Below are 18,654 nucleotides of genomic sequence, written 5' to 3'. Positions count from 1 at the left end.
TTCTGTCTGATGGCCCATGCTAGATTTTCTATCACCTGAACGAAAAGTAGGGGGGGAGAGAGGGCATCCCCGGCGGGTACCATTAGAAATGTGAAACTCAGTAGATGAGGAGCCATTGACTAAAACGGAAGCTGAGGGGCAGGAGTATAATGCCATTACCTTGGATACAAAAGCAGGGCCTAGTCCTATCTGTTATAGGGAAAGGCGTAAGAACTGCCAGTTGACCCGGTCAAACGCCTTTGCATCAGAGGACAAAAGGCATGCATTCAGGTTATGTCATTGAATGTAGGAGATAAGGGGAATGGTTTTAGTGGTGTTCTCCCTAGCCTCCCGGCCAGGGACGACCCCACATGATCTTTGTAAATAATTGTGAGTAGTAGAGGGGAGAGACTGTTCGTCAGAACTTTTGTGAAAAGCTTAACATCCAAATTAAGCAGGGAAATCGGTCAGTAACTACTGCATTGAGAGGGGTCTTTGTCCGGTTTAGGGATGACGGAAATATTGGTGGATAGGAGGTCTTTAGAGGGGAGATGGGAGTTGTCTGTGGTTGAACGCTGCGACTAAAAGTGGGGTAAGGGACTGGGCAAATGATTTGTAGAACCTGGGGGAGAAAACATCTGGGCCTGGGTATTTACCAGATTTCATTCCCTTGATAGCAGACAGGAATTCAGATCCTGTTAGGGGGTTATCTAGATCCGTGGACTCAGTGTGGTCCATTTATGGTAAAGCTTGCATGTCGGATAAATGTGGGTCTCCCTCGGATGTCTGTCTGGTCCGTGTGGGTAAGTTGTATAGTTGGGAGTAACCATTTTGGAAGGTGTTTGCTATGCCCTGGGGATTACTAATCTTCTTTTGGTCGGGAGTACAGATGTGTGGGATGGGCCGACGTGGGGGGAGAAGGTGGAGAACCCCTGCAAGGCGTTGTCGGCATTTATTAGTGGATATATAGTGCTGGTTACGTACCTTGTCCCTGGCTATGAGGGAGTGGGTATCTAGGATGCGGAGTAGCTCCCTACGGGCGTTCGAGAGATTCACATATACTGTGGGATCTGGGTTTTGTTTGTGAGTCTGTTCCAGTGCGTGTATGGTGGTCAATTTTGTGATGTCAGCGGTCGTGGTATTTTTTTTTTTTTTTTTTTTTTTTAGGAGAGATCCATGTTGAATGAATGTCCCTCGAATTATGCATTTTAAAGCTTCCCATTTAGTGAGGGGATTTGTGTCATCGTTTTGATGGTCTCGGATAAAGTCGCGAATTGTCTGCCCAATAGCTGCGACGCATGGGGTGTCTTTCAATAGGTTGTCGTTTAAGTGCCAGGAAAAGGATTTACGAAATTTGGGGGGGTTGGGCTAGGCTTAAATATGCGGGGGCATGGTCAGACCATAGTATGTTACTGTGCATTATGTCTTCTTTCATTTCATAGAAATGGACCCTGCATAAGGTGTCACGGACGAAGGAGGAGTCAGGATTCCTCAGGCCCGAGATCCTATGTACTCTGTCCAGCTTAATATGGGTGTCCTTAGGTTTCTTGAGTAATTGATTAAAGATGACAGTAACTGCACCAGCAAGGTCTTTATGTTCTATGGTTTCAGGGATACCATGGATCCTAATATTGTTCCGTCTGTTACGGTTCTCAATGTCGTCTTGGTGGTAAATGAGTTGCTGCAGCATGACAGTGTGCCAGTTCAGGGTTTCCTCATAGGACTGCGGAGTATTGCATATATCCTCAGTGGTGCCTTCTATGTCCTCCATGTGCTCCCCCCATGTCTCTCTTAAGCTCTGTTATTTCTTGTCTATATGTCTGCTCCATGCAGGAGACTGTTTTTTTTTTTTTTAAATGGTCAGTCGCAGTCTGACTGCGAAACTGTTGTTCAGCGGGAGTCCTCAATTTAAAGTGCACCAAACACCACTTTTCACTGAATAAAGTGCATCCAATTACACTTTTCCCAGTATCAATTCAATTTCGGTAATAAGCCCACCACCATGTCTGGGATGCCAACAAGGAGAGACAGACATTCTCATGCCACTATGAGGGGGCCAGAAGCGTCTGTGTCCACAGCCAAAGGTGGATGTGGTTAACGCAGGGCACGTTTTCTATGTTTAGTGATGTTGCCAGTGCTATCCAGCCACAGCATGCAGAGGAGGTGGTGGACTGGCTTACTAAACCATCTTCACCCTCCTCCATGCCCCAACATCATGCATGGAGAGTCAGCTAAATTATTTAAACACAGCATCAGCCACTTGCTTCTTGATGATCCACATGCATTAGTGCCCGTTCACACAGGGGCGACACGACTTGCAGCGCGACTCACAGACGCGACCTGCACACGACTTCAGCAGCGACTTGCAAAACGACGACTGTATAGAAGTCAATGCAAGTCGCCTGAAGTCGCCCCAAAAATAGTACAGGAACCTTTTTCTAAGTCGGAGCGACTTGAGTCGCTCCTATTAGAACGGTTCCATAGTACAGAACGGAACGCGACTTGTCAGGTGACTAAGTCGCCTGACAAGTCGCGGTAGTGTGAACGGGCACTTACTTGATTCTGAAGCTGGTTCTGAGGTTGAGGAAGGCAGTAACATGAGCCTACAGAGAGGGGAGAACCCCGATAAACAACAAAAACATTTTATTTTTTTTATTTTACTTTTTATTTTTACACTGTCCCTTTAAAAAAAAAAAATTTGCATCACTTTTATTCCTATTACAAGGAATGCAAAAATCCATTGTAATAGAAAAAAGCATGACAGCATCTCTTTAACCACTTAAGGACCGCCGTATTGCCATTGTACGTCATCGCAATGGCACAGGCAGGCACAAGCACGTACATGTACGTGCCTGCCTTCCAGCGGGTGGGGGGTCCGATCGGACCCCCTCCCGCTGGATACGGCGGTCCGGTTCGCTTCAGGAGCGATCCGAGATGAGGGGATGCCCGTTGGTTTCTGGCCACCCCCTCTCGATCGCTCCTGGCGAATGAGAAGCTTCCTCCCACTGTGTATTGTATACACAGGCAGGGAGGAAGTGATGTCATACTACCCAATAATGGTTTTAACCCCCTGATTGCCCCTAGTTAACCCTTTCACCCCCTTTTGCCAGTGTCACTAAGCGATCATTTTTCTGATCGCTGCATTAGTGTCGCTAGGTAGCTAGCTTTTTTTTTAGGTTCACCGCCAGGTTTTTATAGCGTTAGGTACCCCCATATACTACCCAATAATGGTTTTAACCCCCTGATTGCCCCTAGTTAACCCTTTCACCAGCGATCACAGTATAAGTGTCACTGGTGACGCTGGTTAGCCAGTTATTTAGGTTCCCCGTCAGGTTTTTATATAGCGCCAGGGACCCCCCATATACCACCTAATAAAAATTTGAACACCCTGATTGCCCCTAGTTAACCCTTTCACCAGTGATCACCGTATAAGTGTTACGGATGACTGGTTAGTTTGCTTTTTATAGCATCAGGGCACCCACCATTTATTACCCAATAAAGGTTTAACCCCCTGATCACCCGGCAGGCGATATCAATTAGGTTTTAGGGTCAGGGTCTGCGTCGCCCCAGGCAGCGCTAGGTTAGTGCCAGTACCGCTAACACCCACACGCAAAGCATAAACCTCCCGTAGTGGTATAGAATCTGAACAGATCAGCCCAGATACCTGCTAGCACCTGCGTTTTGCCCCTCTGCCCAGCCCACCCAAGTGCAGTATCGATCGATCACTGTCACTTACAAAACACTAAACACATAACTGCAGCGATCGCAGAGTCAGGCCTGATCCCTGCGATCGCTAACAGTTTTTTGGGAGCATTTTATATTTAAATCCGGAAGGCAGTGCTTGGTTTTCGGGGTCCCATACGTGGCTAGGCTCCCAAAAAGTCCCCCACATGTGGTATCCCCGTACTTGGGAGAAGCAGCAGAATTTATTTTGGGGTGTAATTTGACTTATTCCCATAGCATGTGTGAGCAATATATCATTTAGTGACAACTTTGTGCAAAAGAAAAAAAATTATTAAAATTCCTGCAACTTGTAGCTTGGGGTATCTACTTTCCAAAATGGGATCATTTGGGGGGGTTTTGTGTTATTTTGGCATTTTATGGCCTTCGAAACTGTGATCGGTAGTGAGGAGTGAAATCAAAAATTTGCACCCTTAGAAACCCTGAAGGCAGTGATTGGTTTTCGGGGTGCCGTACGCAGCTAGACTCCCAAAAAGTCCCACATATGTGGTATCCTCGTACTCAGGAGAAGCAGCAGAATATATTTTGGGGTGCAATTCCACATATAACTATGGCATGTGTGAGCAGTATATCATTTAGTGACAACTTTTTGTAAACTTTTTTTTTTTTTTGTGTCATTATTCAATCACTTGGGACAAAAAAAAAAATATTCAATGGGCTCAACATGCCTCTCCACAACTTCCTTGGGGTGTCTACTTTCCAAAATGGGGTCATTTGGGGGGTTTGTACTGCCCTGCCATTTTAGCACCTCAAGAAATGAGATAGGCAGTCATAAATTAAAAGCTGTGTAAATTCCAGAAAATGTACTCTAGTTTGTAGACGCTATAACTTTTGCGCAAACCAATAAATATACGCTTATTGACATTTTTTTTACTAAAGACATGTGGCTGAATACATTTTGCCCTAAATGTTTGACTAAAATTTAGTTTATTCGATTTTTCTTATAACAAAAAGTAGAAAATATCATTTTTTCTCAAAATTTTCAGTCTTTTTCCATTTATATCGCAAAAAATAAAAATCGCAGAGGCAATCAAATACCATCAAAAGAAAGCTCTATTTGTGGGAAGAAAAGGATGCAAATTTTGTTTGGGTACAACATTGCACCGCGCAATTACCAGTTAAAGAGGAAGTAAACCCTTTCAAACCACTTTGACCTACAGGTAAGCCTAGATTAAGGCTTACCTGTAGGTCCAAGCAATATCTCCTAAACCTATATGGTTTAGGAGATATTTGCCCGAAAATGGGCCCCGCTGTCTACGGCGCATGCGCCGTAGACAGCGGCGCGCAGGCGCACTAAATGCGGCAAGTCCAAGAATGGATTTGCCTAATTTGTCGACTCCCGTGCGCATGCGCGGGAGTGACGTCATCGCGGCTTCGCCGAATGGCAGCGGCGGAGCTGCGAGACACGACTCCCGTGCGCATGCGCGGGAGTGACGTCATCGCGGCTTCGCCGCTGTCATTCGTCGGAGCTGCGAGACGCCACCAGCAAGATGGATGCGGCGGACTACAGGGGACAGCGGCGACTTCGCTGGCTCCTGTGTCAGGTAAGTGACACATAATGAGCTACTATGCGATGCATAGTAGTCCATTATGCTTTACCTTTGCAGGGAAAAAAAGAGGAAGTAAACCCATCAGGGTTTACTTCCTCTTTAAAGCAGTGCAGTGCGAAATTGTAAAAAGACCTCTGGTCCTTAGGCCGTTTATTGGTCCGGGGCTGAAGTGGTTAATGTGAGATCTGGGGTTTAAAAAAAATAGGATTTTTAAAAGCTTACCTGTAAAATCCTTTTCTTGGAGTACATCATAGGACACAGTCTCAAGTAATTACGTGGTGGGTTATAGGCATACCTTCAGGTGTTGACACTGGTATAACCAATACAGGAAGTTGATTCCCCTATATAACCCCTCCTCCTTCCAGCCAAGCATCCACCATAATTACTTGGTGGGATGTCCCATAGCAATGCTACTTGAGGGGAGGGAGACACAACCCATAGGGTAACCCCCAGCACACTGCGCCCGAAGGCGATAACCTCATTCCATCTTACATGCACTTGATAACATTTTGCAAATGTATGTACTGAAGGCCAAGTCGCGGCCTTGCAGATTTGAGACCTGGAGGCCTGGTGACACACTGCTCAAGAAGCACCAACCGCTCTGGTAGAGTGTGCCTTAACTTGAAAAGGGGGAATCTTTCCCTTTAAATCATAAGTTTAAATTATAACTTGCCAAATGCACTTAGCAACAGTGGATTTTGACGCTGCCTGTCCCTTCTTAGGACCCTCTGGCAGAAGAAATAAGACATCAGTCTTACGAATCGGAGCAGTTTTCATAATACATTTTCATTGCTCTCACTACATCAAGACAATGTAGTGACCTTTCTTCCCTGGAACAAGGTCTTGGGAAAAAACCCTGGCAGGACAATATCTTCATTCAGATGAAAGCCTGATACCAGTTTTGCCCAAAAACCTGGACTAGGGCGTAACACCACTCTGTCCTCATGAATAATCAAATATGACTCCTTACAAGAAAGAGCAGCCAATTCTGAAATCTTCCTTGTTGAGGATATAGCAAACGAAAATATCAGCTTCCTAGTCAGAAGGAGTAAGGGAACATGCTGAAACGGTTCGAATGGCTGTTTTTGTAACACTGACTAAACTAAATTTAAGTCCCAAGGGCTTAAGAGTGATTTAACTGGCGGATTAATCCGCAGCACTCATTGCATTAAACCCTGGACTAAAGAATGCATAGCAAGCAGTCTTTGAAATAAAAAATTGATAAGGCTGAGACTTGACCCTTAATAGTACTCAGGGCCAACTTCATCTCTACGCTTAATTGTAGAAAGGTAAGAATTCTGCCTACGATATATCTCCGAGGGTACACCAGGAAATATAAGCTTTCCAGGCTCTAAAAATATAGCTCTAGAAGCTGGCTTCCTAGCATTAAAGTAGAGATAACTGACCTGAAAAGCCCACATTTATTCAGAATGTGGGTCTCAATAGCCAAGCCGTTAAATTTAGCGTTCGTGAAGTAGGATGGAATATCGGCCCCTGAGATAGCAGGTCTGGCCTTAGTGGGAAGAGCCCTGGACCCTCCACTGCCATCCTTACGATCTCTGCGTACCATGACCTTCAGGACCATGCTGGTGCTACCAGTATTGCCGATTTTCTTTCCAGCTTGATCCTGCAAAGAACTTGAGGTAGCAACTGAATCGGGGAAAAGTGCATAGATCTGTAAAAACTGATCCCACGGGGTCACCAACGCATCTGTTCCGTATGCGAGTGGGTCCCCTGTCCTGGATGCAAAGTTGATTAGCTTAGTGTTGAATCTGGATGCTAGAAGGTCTAAGTCCGGAGTCCCCCATCTTTGGCAAACAGCCTGAAACACCTTGGGTTGAAGAGACCATTCTCCTAGGAATAACTGCCGGCGACTTAGATAGTCCACCTGCCAATTCTCTACTCCCGGAATGAAAACTGCCGATAGGCATGGGACATTCTCTTCTGTCCAAGTTAGAATCTGGTTCACCTCTCTCTGAGCTGAGAGACTCTTGGTGACCCCTTGTGATTGATATATGCCACAGCCGTGGCATTGTCGGACTGGATCCTGGCAGGACAATTCTTTAACCTGGAGGTCCAGGTTTCTAGAGCCAGATACACTGCCGGAATCTCTAGGATGTCGATGGGCAAGGCTCCTACTGTCGTTACTACCTTCCAGATAATTGATCTGAAGGACTTTCCCTTTAGCAGGTTCCAAGATAGTAACCACCAACTGAGGCTTTGGGACACTCATGGGGACAGCCACATTGGTAAGTCCATAGCTTGAATCGTTTTGTTCCAAGCAGACAGAATACTGCTTTCAGTTTCGAATGGAATTGAGCTTAGGGAACTGCTTCGAATGAAGCTACCATCTTCCCTAACAACCTCATGCAAAGGCGAATTGAAGGATTTCTCTTCGACCTAATCATCCTCACCAGCTCCTGTATGGAGCTGATCCTTGCAGGAGGCAAGAACACCCCTTTTCTGGGCTGCGTCTATGATCATGCCCAGATACTCCAGCCTTCTTAGTGGCTTTAAGGAGGATTTCTTTAGGTTGAGAATCTAACCCAAACCTTCCAGGTAACTGCTTGTGATGGCTACACCTTGCTTCAAGCAAGCCACTGACTGGTCTATTAACAATAGATCGTCTAAGTAAGCCAAGACAGTTATGCCCCATGCCCTTAACCTGACTAGAGGTGAGGCTAATACCTTAGTGAATACCCGAGATGCTGTAGCAAGCCCGAAGGGCAAGGCTATTAACTGAAAATGCTTCTGTTCTACTTAGAACCGCAGAAACCTCTGGTGAGGAGGAAATATATGGACAAGCAGCTATGCATCTCTGATGTCGATGGACGCCAGAAGTTTTTATCCTTGCAGGATGGAAACGACTGACTTGATTGACTCCATGCAAATGGAGCGGACTTTCAGGAACCGATTTAGATTACGTAGATCTAGACTTGGTTTGATATTGCCATTTGGCTTTGGCACTCTTCCACTCCCGTAACCTGAAGTTGACGGGAGTGGAAGAGGAGGGATGCCGGCTAATAATGGTGGCTGCGGGGAGTCGGTTTGCAGGGGGGGGGGGTTGGACTGGGTGGAGCGTGGGGGTAAAAAGTGCTGGGGGGAGGGGATAGGAGAAGAGAGTGGAGAGGCAGGGGACAGGGAGGTGACGGCCTGGTGGTCATATTAGGGGTTAATAACTCTGATCATCAGGTTGTAATCTGCTGAACAATTCTGATATGAACTTATGGTCACTGAAGTGACCATAAGCTTATAGGAGAGGGAGAAATGAGGTCCGTATGCCGTACTGACCTGGCCACCTGTGGACACTTTTGTACGTCCATACAGGCATATGGACCTTGCAGTGAAAGGGCTAAATGCCATAAAAAAATCCCATTTAAGGCAGTTGGGAGTCACTTCCGCCATCCAAACGTCATTGTGTCGTGTGGGGGCCATCATTCCCTCAATCGACTCACAGGCTCTGTGGGGAAAGGATTAGATGGTCTCTGTCGCTACCAGCGGCTCTAGTAAGCGACGGAGATGACCGAAACTCGGCAGGAGAGGGGTGAGCACCCCTCCCACTGGCGCTAAAAATTATCTTGCAGTGATTTAAATCCGGAACAGGATAGTACGTCCCATGCACAGGGGATAAGGAACATACAGTTGAAAGCAATAAAAGTATCAGCTGTATCAGTTCCAGTTGGTTGATGTGTGGAGAATTCAACACTCGAAGATACAGGACTTTACATTTTACTCCTCTGTGCATAGGATATACACAAGGATTGATTATTGGTTTGTGGAACACAGGGTATTAGATTGTGTGATATCTACAAACATAGAAATAAGATCAATATCAGACCATGCTCCATTGATTATGAAAATTAAAATTCCTGGGGTGCAGAAACCAGCACTTTCTTGGAAACTTAATAAGGAATTATTAGATGAAGTGGAAGAGGAAATAATAAGAAAGGAGCTAGGGCTCTTCTTTCCCACTAATGAAACTGGAGAGATTACAGAGAATACCATCTGGGAGGCCCATAAGGCCTATATTAGAGGAATTTTTATCTCACTGGGTGTAAAGAGAAAGAAAGAAAGAAATAAGAGTGCTAAGTGAGGAAATTTATAGATTAGAACAAGAGAATAGTAAGGAAATGGGACAAGATATAGATCAACAGCATAAATTAATAACTAAAAGAGGAATTAAAGGAATTAATGGACCAAGAAATTAGGAAAACATAACAGAATAACGAAAGAGAGATACCGATGTGGGATTAAAAACAGTAAATGTTTATTCAGGATACTGAGGGAAAAAAAAAGATCTATGAACTATATTCAGGGCGTTCTATAAGCAATTATACTCAGTTAAGTGCAGACAGACAGGACAACAAGAGATCAATAAAAAAAGAAAAAATCAAGGAATACGTATTCCAAGCTAAAGTCCCTAGATTATCAGAGGAGATAGCTCTGGAGTTGGAAAAAACAATAACAGTACACGAAATAGATCAGGTAATAAAAGATTCCGCGGGAGGGAAAAGCCCTGGGTCCAATGGCTTTACTATGGAATATTTAAAAAAAATCTGAGAAATATTAGCCCCAAAACTATTTGTGTATTTTAATGGATTGGGAAGTAGATATGGACTGAGCAAAGCACCTTCGATGGCCACAATTACTACTGTATTGAAAGAAGAGAAAGAGAATACAATTTGTTAAAATTATAGAGCAATCTCATTATTGAATATAGATACCAAGTTATTTGCTAAAGTGTTGGCTTCTAGGATAAAAAAAAATCAATGCCGAGTTTAGTCCACCCAGATCAGGTGGGATTTGTAGTAGGGACAGAAGGAAAAAAGATAACGGAGTAAGAACACTGTTACTGCTCCAGAAAATGCGGGAGAGTGGAATCCCCAGTCTACTCTTTTCGATTGATGCTGAAAAAACTTTCGATCAAGTAGACTGGGGATTCATGATGGTTACTATGGAAGGAATGGGTTTTGGCCCTAGAATATTGAGTTGGATAGAAGTACTCTATAGTAGCCCAACTGCAGCTATAAGAGTTAATGGATTATTATCCTACCCTTTAGGATGTACAACGGAACCAGGCAAGGGTGTCCGCTGCCACCGTTATTATTTGTGCTGTCATTGGAACCATTTCTAGAGACAGTAAGGGGAAACCCCCGATATGGGGGGGGGGGGGGGGGGAGTTGGAGAGGAGACACACAAGTTAGCAGCATTTGCAGACGATGTGTTGTTCTACGTCTCCAAACCCCGAATTTCCATGCCAAACTTGGTAAAGGCCATAAAGGAATATGGGGAACTATCCAATTTTAAAATGAATACAAGTAAATCAGAAGTGTTAAACGTAAATATTAACCAAAAAGAAGAGCAGAGTATCCAGAAGGAATTTCCCTTTCCCTAGAAGGGGGAAATGAAGTATTTAGGGATAAACGTAACACCATCTATCGGAAAAATTTACCAGGCAAATTATATCCCTTTTCTGGACGAGTTAAAAGAAGAAATAAGGATATTATAATTAAAACCTTGTCCTGGATGGGAAGGATAAATGCCTTAAAAATGATTATACTACCTAAAATACTGTATAAATTCCAGATGCTCCTGATTTATATCCCCCCGGCGTACTTTAGAATTATTAAAACCTTAATCACAAAACTCATTTGGCAAAATAAGAAACCCAGAATATCTTTAACCCCTTGCCGCCGAGCGTACGCAGATGTGTGTACTTGGCTTCCAGGGGTTATACCGGGATGATGCCCGCACCTGCAAGCATCATCCCAGTACCGTTTTTCTGAGCGGGCGATTGCCTTTCCAGCCATAACAACCGATGCGGCTAAAAGCCACTTGGCTGTTATGCCGAAGGAGCGGGAGGGGACGTCCCCCCTCCCGCCGCTCTTACCGGTGCTCCCGCTCAATCAGGAGCACCGATCTCACATCCGCCGCTTCCAGCGGCTAATTGTAAACACGAAAGCGACAGCATGACGTCACTTCCTGTTTACTCAGCTGCCAATGGCAATTTCAGGTGGTCATACACAGCCAGTGTTCGGTTCGCTGAAATTCCGGCGGGAATTCCACCTGCCCATAAACCGCCTGATTTGTGACATGGCCAGCAGGTGAAACTCAACTTTGGCACTTGTCTAACTACTTCAATACAGGGCACTTCCTGCCCAGGGCATTTTTCAGCTTTCAGCGCTGTCACACTTTGAATGAAAATTGTGCGGTCCTGCTACACTGTAATCATGTGAAATTGTTATCATTTTCTTCATCACTAATGGGTACTGATCCCTGGCACTTGTGGGCACTGTGGGCACTGTTTGCTGGCACTGTGGGCGCTTTATTGTAATCAGATTACATGCCTAGATGTCCCCTGCGAGGAGATGCCGCTGATCGGCTCTCCTCTCCTCACACTCTGTCAGTGTGAGGCGAGCAGCACCGATTACCGGTATATCTCTGTGTTTACATGTGACCGGCTGTGATTGGACACAGCTGATCACATGGTTAAAGAGCCGCCCGCAGTTCTTTACAGAGATCGGGGTTGCACCATGTCCTAGCAAGACGGCGCGCCCGCAATCACCGTTTTGCATGCCCCCAGGAGCACGCAAGAGTGGCCGTTCTGGGTGCCATCATATGACATCCACCCAGAACGAGAGCCGCCCTCTGTCATTTGACGGTGGGCGGACGGCAAGTGGTTAGGGGTGCCTTATAGAGGAATTTATGTTAAACCTTTCCAGACTCTGGTAGGTTACAGTCTCATGGAAAAGGTCATTTTTGTGATAAGTTTAAGCATTTTTTTAGTTCTTGGCACCCAGGGGCAAAAACAGACATGGACGATTCACTGGGTTACTGGGTCATGAACTGGGTTACTAGCCAGAACTTGCCCAGAATGCAATTGAGCTGCCCTGCATCCAGCATGCTTTTCAAATAGGCATTCAGTGCTATCTGAGGTTTTGTGACAGATGAAAGAACGGGTCTGTCCACAGACTCCGTTGACCAGCTGACATTTGTCAAAATGAATCAGTCCTGGATTAGCAACAGCTATCAAGCCCCTGATGTCGATGTCGCTGCTTAAAACTATTTTGGGATCTGAAATCTCTGCCAGACTGTCTAGGCTGCCTAGCTTTGTGAGTGTTGATTTTATCTTGAAGTATTTTTCTGGTATAGGTTTCATGGTTACAATTAACATCCAAGGACCACATTTTTTCACATCTGTTTGACAGGTGCATATCATTTAAATTTTTTAAAGCTAGGCCAATTCTTGCTTTTATAAAGAGTACCTCTATAGGGTTACAGTGTGAAGGCACCACCAAAACCCACAGCCCAATTTTTCCGCAACTGTTTGACAGGTGCCAATTCTTGCTTTCAGCAAGCGTACCTCTAGCCATTTCCTGCTCTCTCCAGTGGTGTGTTCTCAGAGCATTCCTCTGAATTTATTCTTCCTTTCCTGTCTATAGATCAGCAGTGTCTTCAGCAGCAGAACGAAGTTGCCACTAAACCCAAAACCATTCCTTAACGGCCTTACTGGTCAGGCCAGTAATAGTGAAACTGAAGTGTTGTATGGAATACAAGGGATACTTGGTCCCTATGGATGGTTACATGAACATGCAGCTCCCCAAAACAGAAGAATATATTGATGGGGCATTGTCTGGACATATTGGAGAAGTTCTAAAAAGGTGTAATGATATATTGTATATACAAGGTGTAGAAGAGAAGGAAGAAGATGGAGAGATGAGAGGATATAGCAATTTTAAAATTTGTTTTATAAATGTATTATGAAACTTCTCTTTTGAGGTTATTATTGGACATGATTTTTCCAAGAGTGCCTCTATAGGGTTACGGTGTGAAGGCACCGCCAACAGCCAAAGCCCACATTTTCCTAAACTGTTACTCTATCCAAAGTCTGCGAAAGAGATGACAGACTTTATCTAAAAAATGGTTACTCTTGAGTGTACTATAATTTGGCTACTTCACATAAGGCTTGTTCACTGTGGTGTAAAAATATGTTGTGATTTCCATTCGAAGTCTACCAAAGAAAAAACAGAATTTATCCAAAATATCTCTAATCTTGGTCCAAGTGCACTACATTGTGGCCTCGTCATACAGACTGGCTCCCCAAGCTGTTTACAAAATAAATAAAGCTTGCAGGGAAAATCAATTTAAGCCTGGGTTCACACATATGCAAACACAGACATTGCATGTGATTCGCACAGCATTGCTATGACGATCACATACGATGTCTGTGCAATGCAAATTCAGTCATACAGTTGTATGGCTGAACTCGCATTAGAGTTGCACAAAAAAAGGTGCAGGAGCCTCCCCCCACACTGGAATTGGATCCAATTCCTGTCCAAAGTTCCAGTTCGCACTGTGATCTGTGAACCGATCCGGGGTCGTCATTAACTTTGTTTTTAGACCCACAGAAGTTCGCAGAGGGCAGTGTGAACTGCCTGCGAGGGAGATACGATGTAGGAACCGGCACCGGAATTGCGCTTGTTCCCGCATAGCAATAGTGTGAACCCAGGCTAAATGTCATTTAGTTTTCTTTATATATGTTAGTTTTGCTGCAGCAGGTTCTATAAATAGTATAGATGCCCTACTTTACAGGCAGACTAAGGGGACCAACCAGGCACTATAATTAAAGGAATTTTTCATTTTTATTGTTTCACTTTAACCACTTCCAGCCCGGCCTATAGCAGAATGATGGCAGGCGGTGGTTCAGTTATCCTGACTGGGCGTCATATGACGTCCAGCAGGATAACAGCCGCAGTGCATCCTTGGCGGCACGTATCATGGTGATCGGTGGTGTGGTGTGTCAGTCTGAAACACCGGTACACCGATCTTGGTAAAGAGCCTCTTTACCATATGATCAGCCGTGTCCAATGATGATGTAAACAGGAAAAGCCGTTGATCGGCTTCTCCTCACTCGTGCCTGACAGATGCGAGTAGAGGAGAGCCGATCGACGGCTCTCCTGACAGGGGGGGGGGGTCTGTACTGATTGTTTATCAGCGCAGCCCCCCCCCCCACTCGGATGCCCACACTGGACCACCAGGGAAGCACCTAACATGTAGATGCCCAGGTATATCCCCCATAGCAATCCACATGTGCAAATTAATGCCCAACATATGCCAGTGCCCACAAATAGGCACTGACTGGCACCTCTATGGCACAAATTCAGTGATGCCCAGCAATGCCACCCATCAGTGTCCATCCATGCCCAGTGCCCACCTATCAGTGCCACCCATAAGTACCCATCAGTGCCGCCTTATCAGTGCTGCCTTATCAGTGCCCGTCAGTGCAGCCATATCAGTGCCCGTCATTGAAGCAAACGTACTTATTTACAAAACATTAACACAAAAAAAGAAAAGCTTTTTTTTCTAAATTTTTGGCCTTTTTTTATTTGTTGCGCAAAAAACAAAAAATAAATCACAGAGGTTATCAAATACCACCAAAGAAAGCTCTATTTGTGGGAAAAAAATGATAAAAAATTTGTTTGGGTACAGTTTAGCATGACTGCGCAATTGTCATCCAAATTGTGACAGCGCTGAAAGCTGAAAATTGGCTTGGGCAGGAAGATGCATAAGTGCCTGTTATTGAAGTGGTTAAGCATTATTAAAATCACTGCTCCTTTAAAATCAATCTTTTTTAACCACTAGCCAATAAGCTCAGACAGATATACTGCAGCAGTTCAGCTCTCCTGCACGAAACGGTGTACCCGTATTTCGGTCCATTCAAGGAGGATAGCGGGCGTGCGATCGCAGTGAGGAGAGGCAGAACAGGGCGATTCCCCATTCTGTCAGATGACATGACAGATCTACTGTTCCCAGTAATCAGGAACAGTGATCTCTGTCATGTTCCAGAAAGCCCACAGTTGGAACACACTTAACCCCTTGATCGCCCCCTAGTGTTAACCCCTTCCCTGCCAGTTACATTTTTACATTGGTCAGTGCATTTTTATAGCACTGATCAATGTAATAATGTCACTGGCCCACAAAAAGTGCCATTTGGGGTAAGAATTGTCCGCCACAGTCCTGCTAAAAATCGCAGCTTGCCACCATTGCCAGTAAAAACAAAGAAAAAATAAATAAAAGTCCCTAAATCTATCCCATAGTTTGTAGACCCAATAACTTTTGCACAAACAAATTCATATATGCAAAAAAAGAGGGGAAGGGTGGGACTTTGAATGAGGTGCGTGTGGTGGAGCCAAACTAATCCACATACATGTAATCATTTGTATATTTATTAATAAACCAAATAATGGCATAATTAGAACAGTATAACATGCATAGAAGCATATAAAGTATCAATATACATAGTATAAATTGTAGCCAACATGACACACAGAATGAATATTGTACATCATAATCCCCCAGTTAGAGTAAACATTAACACTTTATCAGGATTAGTACAACCGTAAAACCATCTAAAATTGTTGATATGAAATGGATGCATCAAAAATGGGCTTGATGCGTTTCGTGGACTTCTATCCACTCATCAGGAGCAAGTGCATCAATGTTATATAAGCCGATATTGGGACTGTGCGATACCACGTTGGGGCTTGGCCAGATAGGCAAGTCTGGCATGGGAGCTGAGGAAAGGACCCAAAAGGAAACCAGGAGCATACATGCAATCCCCCATGAGATGTGTTGTGTGAAAAACTCTTCATATGACTGTTGGTCGGATGCAGCTGGTGGACTGCCTAGGAGACTATCATTGAATGGGGACTGGAAGATGAGGCCCAGTGTAGCCAAGGTCCCATCCAGCCTTGCGCTGGCATGACACTAAAGGAGAGACAGCCCGTTGGCCATTTTTTTTGATAAACAATCAATATACGCCTACTGCGATTTGTTTTACCAAAAATATGTAGAAGAAAATATATCGGCCTAAACTGATGAATAAATTTGTTTTTTTTATATATATTTTTTAGCTATGTATTAAAGCAGGAAGTAAACTGTTGGTCGTTTTTGTTTATAGCGCAAAAAATATAAACCGCAGAGGTGATCTAATACCAACAAAAGAAAGCTCTATTTGTAGGTAAAAATGACGTCAATTTTGTTTGGGTACCGGGTTGCATGACCACTTAATTGTCAGTTAAAGCGACGCAGTATCGCCTCATTAAGGGGGCAAATCCTCCTGGGGCTGAAGGGGTTAAACTATTTTTTTGCATCGATAAATGTCCCCATAGTACTACCCGGGCCCCCATACCCTTTTTATAGCCTATAACTTGCATATAAGCCTTCAAAATGGGGACTTGATTTTTCAAGTTCCATAGACTTTAATAAGTCACGATTTGGGTCCAAAAATTTGCGATGCTCGAGGGTTCTGGGGTAAACTGAACTGGGGGTGTATGGCCTAATTCTATTGCTCTCTTTCTCCCAAGATAAGTCTGATGCTAAATTAAAACCCATTTACGGAGATTCATCCATGGAGAAAAATCATCTTAAACCTTCAGGAATAGCATGACAGTGGACAGTGCAAATGACGCATATTATTATATTATTTAGTCTCCTTTCAGTTTCAGAAATGAAATCTAGCTCCAAGTCTGACAAACTTAAGTCCCAGATAAATGCTGCACTGTGAGTAAAATACTGCTCCACACCAATCAAAACCTTTATAGAATGAATGCAAAGTAACGGTAAAAATCTGCACTCATCAGTGGAACCTATCAAATGTTTATTGATTAAAATTACATACAAAACTAAACATGACACTCCCTATATACTTTGCACTATATGAGATTTGGTTGACAGTACCGGCCTGAGGAGGAAAAGGAGGCTGAGCAATTTTTTTAAATTTGCTTTTAGATGGACAGATGCATAAAAGGAAAAAAAAAAAAAGGGATGGACAGATGCAAGGATTCATGCTTTAAAGGAAGCCGTGTAAAAAAAGACAAATCCAGGAACCATGCTGTTCCATATGTCCATTACTGATCACATAGGGCCTCGTTGTACAAATGTAGGCCACAAGTTTTAAACAAAGAAACCCGCTGGTAGTTAATAGCAGATTATTGTCATGGAAGCAAATTTGCTAACTGCAAAGGTAGACAAAACTGGACATCTTTAATATTTAGATGTTATAAAGTGATAAAATGTGCATGCGCACAAACACAACATACTTTTTCACTTCAATCAGCCTTTAAAGAAAATAATCCTGAACTGTACCTTGTAACCAAGTCATCCCACTTGAGAAGGAGGAGGTCATGTTTTTCAGATGCATTCAGCAAGCAGTCACATATAACAGGGTCAACTGTTACAAAGCTGGGGGGGGAATTATATCAGCTTAATCAATTAGAACAGTCATATTTATTAAAACAGAATAAAAAAGACATTTTTAAATACAGCTAGTCTAGTTACCGGAATTCTGGTTACAACTACATTCCAGCCAAAATTGTAAAAAGTACATCCTATAGTATATGCAGTTAGGTCATCGGAAAATAGCTGCCTATATCCCCAAGATCTATGAATATTCAGCCTGTGTCCTGTACTGTACAATCAAAATCTCAACTGAAAGTGGTTGTAAACCCCCGATTGTCACCTTTAACTATAGGCCAGCCTACAATAAGGCTTACCTATAGGTAGTGGAAAAATCTCCTAAATGGCACACGTTTAGGAGATTTTTTCACTACCTATAGGTAAGCCTAGGATATTTACCATGTAGTGCGCCGAGGATATCCTCGTGCATGCTCTGTGAAGAAACGGACCTCCGTGCCGTTTCTTCACTCACAAGTGCTGGGACTGACGGCTCCCACGCACATGTGCGGGAGTGACGTCACGCAGCTCTGGCCAGTCACAGAGCCAGAGTGCACGGCCCCGGAAGGAAAAAGAGACAAAGATGGATGTGGCCACCAGAGGGAACAGTGCGGGCTTCCTTTGCAGGTAAGTGTCACATAATGGGCTAGTATGTGATGCATACTAGCCCACTATGTTTTTCCTATTCAGGATTTACTTCCTTTTTAAGGATGCAACAATGTCACATCCTTTGAGCTTCCAATTCCATCTCTCTAACAGAAAACTCCTCGGGATGTAGCCCGGCCGATACTGCTCTGGAATGGCAGCAGTCATAAGACCCAAGGTCTGCATGATTTGCCAGACAGACACCTCTCCTGGAGAGCTATAATTCACCCCACAGAGGAAATGATTTTATAGTAAATCCTTTACTATAATGTGCCTTGTTCTGTAACCTATGAAGATTACAGAGCGAGATGGGTTCAGATTTAATTTGCCAAAATGGACCTTGCACAACACACACACACACACACACACACACACACACACACACACACACACACACACTTTGGAAGGGATCGGGCCAATTTCTCATTATCCCAGGCAATGACCCTGAATTCCTGTAAGCATTTTTTGGGTTTGAATGTCAAATCTATTTCATGTGCTGGATGAA

General features: G+C 44.0%; 1 protein-coding gene across 1 annotated transcript in view; it reads right to left on the bottom strand.

Annotated features, from left to right (window-relative positions):
* Nucleotides 1-18,654, bottom strand: part of EIF2D (eukaryotic translation initiation factor 2D) — a 115,471-nt gene that overhangs the window by 17,426 nt on the left and 79,391 nt on the right. The window contains exon 12 of the mRNA XM_077481165.1: nucleotides 17,418-17,513. Within this exon, the coding sequence (XP_077337291.1) occupies nucleotides 17,418-17,513 (96 nt within the window). The remainder of the gene's footprint in view (nucleotides 1-17,417; nucleotides 17,514-18,654) is intronic.

Source organism: Lithobates pipiens, unplaced genomic scaffold, assembly GCF_037356315.1.
Source record: "Lithobates pipiens isolate NorthernLeopardFrog02 unplaced genomic scaffold, aLitPip1_a1.2 Scaffold_16, whole genome shotgun sequence".
NCBI lineage: Eukaryota > Metazoa > Chordata > Amphibia > Anura > Ranidae > Lithobates > Lithobates pipiens.
The sequence above is the reverse complement of the archived record's forward strand: the minus strand, read 5'-3'. Positions and strand labels throughout refer to the sequence as shown.